We start from the raw sequence: 5,000 nt of genomic DNA, 5'->3' as shown, positions 1-5,000 counted from the left end.
CCTTGTCTTAAGGGAGCCTGTGCTTATGCCCTCAAACTGTAAGGCCTCTCTCTCTCTCTCTCTCTCTCTCTCTCTCTCTCTCTCTCTCTCTCTCTCTCTCTCTCTCTCTCTCTCTCTCTCTCTCTCTCAAGTTTAAAAGGTCACAATCTTCCAGGAGCAACTAAAATGCCCAAGTCCCCCTACAAAGTCTCTGCTTCTTGTAAATCCCTGGAACGGCCCACTTTCCTTACGTGGGCGGCTTCTCTTTTTCCTCCTCCTCTCCTTCTCTTTGATGGGTAATGGAGAGTATGTGTATCGCATTAAACATCTTATGTTCTTTTAATGTTCTTATCCTTTGCTGCGGCACTGTTTTTTCGAAACATTCAGCCTTATTTTGCATAACTGTGAACTTTAGTTTGTCAGGTGAATTGTTCATGCCAAGACCTAATGAAGTCATTTCGTATAACTTCCTATTAAGAGGTTTAGAAGATTGTCTTGAATAGCTTGAACTTCGATTGCATCTTATTCCTGCATTTATTACACTTCCAAAGAATATTATGCGCTCTCTCTCCCTCTCTCTCTCTTCTCTTTCTCACATTGTGGAGGACAAGCGAGAGATTGAAGCATAACCTAATGCGTGGGCACCATGGTCATGGATATCCCTTGATCTGAAAATGTATAACATCCGGCCGCACTTTATTGGAGAATTAAGGTTCTTTCGAAAACAAAAGCATTTATTACCTTGTTCTTTTTTTCGAGGAGAAAGTCTTTTAGTTCAGAGTATCGTGTATATGTCTATCGAAAAATAAAATCGCGTTAACGTCATAGATCAGTCGCAAAGTTATTATTACTTTTAGAAAAGAATATTTGTCTCAAAAATACAATAAATTAATTTAAAACCATATATTCTATCATTTTAGGATTAGCTGAACAACTTCTGTTCCATAGCATTATTCCAACTGATTCGTTCATTTACACAACCTCAACTATATGTGGATTATTATTATTATTACTATTATTATTATTATTATTATTATTATTATTATATGTATGTATGTATGTATATATATTATATAAATATGTATAATATATGTATATATATATATATATATATATATATATATATATATATACATGCACTTGTATGTATATTATATATTATGGATGTGCATTTAGTATAAAGCTGTGATTTATGATGTGCACGCTTCTGACTATTGGTGTTTTTCCCCCCTCAGCCGTTGGACCGGTGCCGTGGAGAATCGCCTATATCTTCTTTGCGGTTCTCGGGTTCTCTCTTGTTATCTTCATATCGGGTATTTCCATATGTTGCTGTAAGTATTTTATTTTAGACACTCTTGTATTGCCTATTTGCTTTATTTTTACACTTCTTAATCGAGATAGAAATGAAAATATTTCACTGTTTGAATCAACCTAGTCAGATATGCCTGTGTGCTCAGAGCTTTTTCTTCTCTGTTAACTTTTCTAATTGGAGCATTTGTTGATTTTATATGAATAGCTTTTGTTGTCCTCCATGGGAAAGCGTGCTAATGACCTCATCTCCGATAATGAGGCCATTAGCACAGAGTTATAATGCGATGATACGCAGGGGGGGTTGGAATGATTAGGAAATGATACCAGTAATTGAGGCTGGTCTTTCAAAAGAATAAATTCTAGTGATACTCCATACCCCCATGTGTTCTGATATTGTTATTGTCATTGGCAGCGTTCCTCCTTTGTTCACAACTCTTGCAATAACAATAATGCAAGGCTTCATTAAGCCAGGTGCTGAATTTTGAGACGCAGACCTTTGTATTTAAGGGGTTTATTTTATAAACAAAAAAAAATTCCTATGCTACCATTCCTCTTATACCTGTTTAAAAATATTTAATACTCAAAGATCATTATTGATTTTGTTTGTTCTTTGCTTTTCCTTCATTTGGATACGATGTTGCTGTTGGCATCGCTCCTGACGTTGATGCTGATAACGACGCTGCTGCACAGATAACCGCTACCAGAGGAATAAGTTTACTCGCAGACGTGAAGACATGTTCCCAGGTCCTGACTTCCAGTTGAACCGCCTCCGCGCTCAGACTGGCGGTATGGTCACCGAATACAACCCCAACTACGAATTCGGCGGAGGAACTTGCACCATCAAGGACCTGAAGGCTGTGCCGCGGGAGAACCTCACCCTCGTCAAGTGAGTGTTAAATATGTCTTTCAGAAGTAGCTCTGTTATTTACTGATTTTCCGTCTTGTTTTGCAATGTGCTTTTATCATAGCTCGAATAATACAATTAAATGAGAACTTTGATCAACGAGGAGTTCTAGTAATGTTTTGTAGGGTGCTGAGCGGTGAGGCGATCTTCAATTAGGAATATTTAGTTGCTTCGCGAAAGCAAGGTCTTTTGTGGTAACTTACAGGTCAGCATCCCAAACATCAACCTCAAAAAAAAAAAAACATTCCTTTACGTTCTTTTCTTAAGGGAGGTATTCTACCCATAATAAAAGAAATAAGATCCTTTTAACCACCTCAGTTTTGATCGAGGAAGAATTGGGGAGGAATGTTTCCCACCATGCCATGGTCGTATCCTGTGTCACAGGCTAAAGTGATCCTTTTCAGTGGCTCCCCGGGGACGTGTTACACTTGTTGCCCTGTTTTGCCAAGTTGAGCGAGCATGGTGTCCTTGCTTTTGGACTGATTTCGAATTAGCTTTCTGTTTAATGTTGCCGTTTATCGTCTTTGTGTTGTTCAAAGGGATTTTCCAGTTGCAGCGTTAATCTCATGTTACGTATGTTTTATATTCATATCCTTTGAAGTATTTGATATATTATTCACTGGAAGGTTTGTCTTTTTTGCCCGAGCTTAACGTTACACTCAAGTTCTTGTTTCGGTGAATTCTTTTATACCGATAGGAATGTGCAAAATTGAATTCATCTTACAATAGTTTAGAGAATTCTTGCAAGTTCAGTTCGCGGATATGAAACCAAATGCTTTACCTTTTAATAATATATATTCATTCCCAATGAAGACTAAAATATCCATCCTTTTTTTTATACAAAAAACACTGCAAAAATGAAGCGTGAGAGCAACTCGAGTGGAGCTCATTAGACGCTAGAATCGCTTTCCTAATGATGAGAGAGTCTGAGACAAGAAAAAAAAAATGAGATGAAAATCTCTGTCGTCTGCCACAACCTGCACTGTCGCACCGTCATTTTAGAGAAGCAGCGGCAGCAGATGATGATACCACATATCTCCCACCCTCGGTTCCCTTGCGGTCCCGAGCGCTAATTAGCCTTTTAATTTTCCCCCTCTCCTTATCGTCCTCTTGACTGTCGCAGACTGTTGCTGCTTTTTCCCCTAAGAATGATACCATGTGATGGAACACTCCGTCAGGGAGACTAAATGGAGTCTTCTCTCTCTCTCTCTCTCTCTCTCTCTCTCTCTCTCTCTCTCTCTCTCTCTCTGTTGACGTTCTTTTTGTTTTTGTTTTTGTTTTGCACTATTATTTTTTTTTTTACTTCTTATGCTGCTCAGTGTTTCGTTGAACTGGTTCCTTTACTGCGGAATCTTTCAGAAATATATATTGAATAAAATAGATTCTTAATTTACAGTAACTGAAACAGAAGCCTGAAAGGTGATTTTAGGAAAGCCATTGAAATAAGCATGTCCCCTTTTAAAAATAGAATCGTTTGTCTGGACTCGGTTTGTCTCGTTATTCTTTTCCTTAAAGGGAGTCATTTACGCATTCCCCTTTTGATGGCGGGGAATATCTCTCATTCCTGCCCGTAGACTTCCCGTTAGTGACAGTATGGAACAGCTCAATACTCGTATACATTGTTAAACGACGACGGTTGTCGTGTAGCACACTGGGACGTGCCGGAACGTCACCATAAATGGATTTCTGGTGTAGCAGCAATCTGATTGGTCTGTCGCTCGGGAGATCTCCTGCCTTGTCGTCCAAGCTGACGCTGTTGACGTCGACATCGGTCTTCCAGTTCCAGCCTTGGCTTTCCCTTTCGAGGTCTCTTCCTTTTGTTCTTGGATACATGAACTTCTCCTAAAGGTTGTTTATGGTTCTCCGCCTTTTACCTATGCGACGTGATATGTCGCGTTTTTAAGAACCGCACGATTTCTCAAAAATAGGTTCTTAAGTAAGCAAAGTCGTTATAATTTGATTATTCATAGGAAATGAGAATTTTTCTGCACTTTATTTTTCATCAAAATCGCTGAGACAGGAAACTGGAATTTTAATTTTTGTGATAGCGTTCCGTACTATAAACTTGGCTTTGACAGATATCAACTTAACAGTGTAGTAGATTTTTAAAACCTTTATTATAAGGTGGGTGTAATAACGGTATGTGTAGTAGATTAAAGCCTTTATTGTAAGGCAGGGTGTAATAACTATACCGTACTTTTGAGTTTCTTCTGTAAAAGTTTGATTCTTAAGTATTATTTGGAACTCACTGCATATAGAAGTTCTTGTCCAATAATAAATTTTTAAGGCCTTCATGGTTGGAGCAGAGGACGGAAGTACACGTTGATGGGACATGGGGAATAACCATGTGAGGGAAGGTGTAATTGTAAAATTATGGGGAAGTTTGTGTTGAGTAAGGATTATAAGAAGAGAATACAGGAGCTAGTGAATGTCACTGATAATGCCGACAACAACAGGAAGGTGAGAGAGTGTCAGAGTAAGGCTGGGGAAATAAATGGTTTATATCGGTGATAGAATAATTGTTGAAATTGGTAATAGAGTGCGCGGGGTCAATAACTCTTTCACGTTTTACGGAGCTGAATTTTGTGTTGCAAATGATGATGGTTGAATTAACGAAGTGAGTTTAAGCTTGAGAATAACCGGAGAAAACGACAGGAATCATGTAGACGTTACAGAGAAGAATAATGGTAAGGAAAGTGGAGATCGAAAGCAGTAATGTGACGAGAAAGTCCATTTCCATTTATTATTTTGTATAACATTTTGAAATGTAATTTCTGGTTTTGTTTGAAGACGAAATTGTTCGAGT

General features: G+C 38.3%; 1 protein-coding gene across 1 annotated transcript in view; it reads left to right on the top strand.

Annotated features, from left to right (window-relative positions):
- The window catches only part of Alk (Anaplastic lymphoma kinase), a 1,114,821-nt gene that overhangs the window by 1,027,232 nt on the left and 82,589 nt on the right, over positions 1–5,000 (top strand). The window contains exons 21-22 of the mRNA XM_067113483.1: positions 1,215–1,310; positions 1,981–2,176. Coding sequence (XP_066969584.1) covers positions 1,215–1,310; positions 1,981–2,176 — 292 coding nt within the window. The remainder of the gene's footprint in view (positions 1–1,214; positions 1,311–1,980; positions 2,177–5,000) is intronic.

This window comes from Macrobrachium rosenbergii, chromosome 12 (genome assembly GCF_040412425.1).
Source record: "Macrobrachium rosenbergii isolate ZJJX-2024 chromosome 12, ASM4041242v1, whole genome shotgun sequence".
Classification (NCBI taxonomy): Eukaryota; Metazoa; Arthropoda; class Malacostraca; order Decapoda; family Palaemonidae; genus Macrobrachium; species Macrobrachium rosenbergii.
Note: the sequence above shows the minus strand (reverse complement) of the source record. Positions and strands in the feature narration are given on the sequence as shown.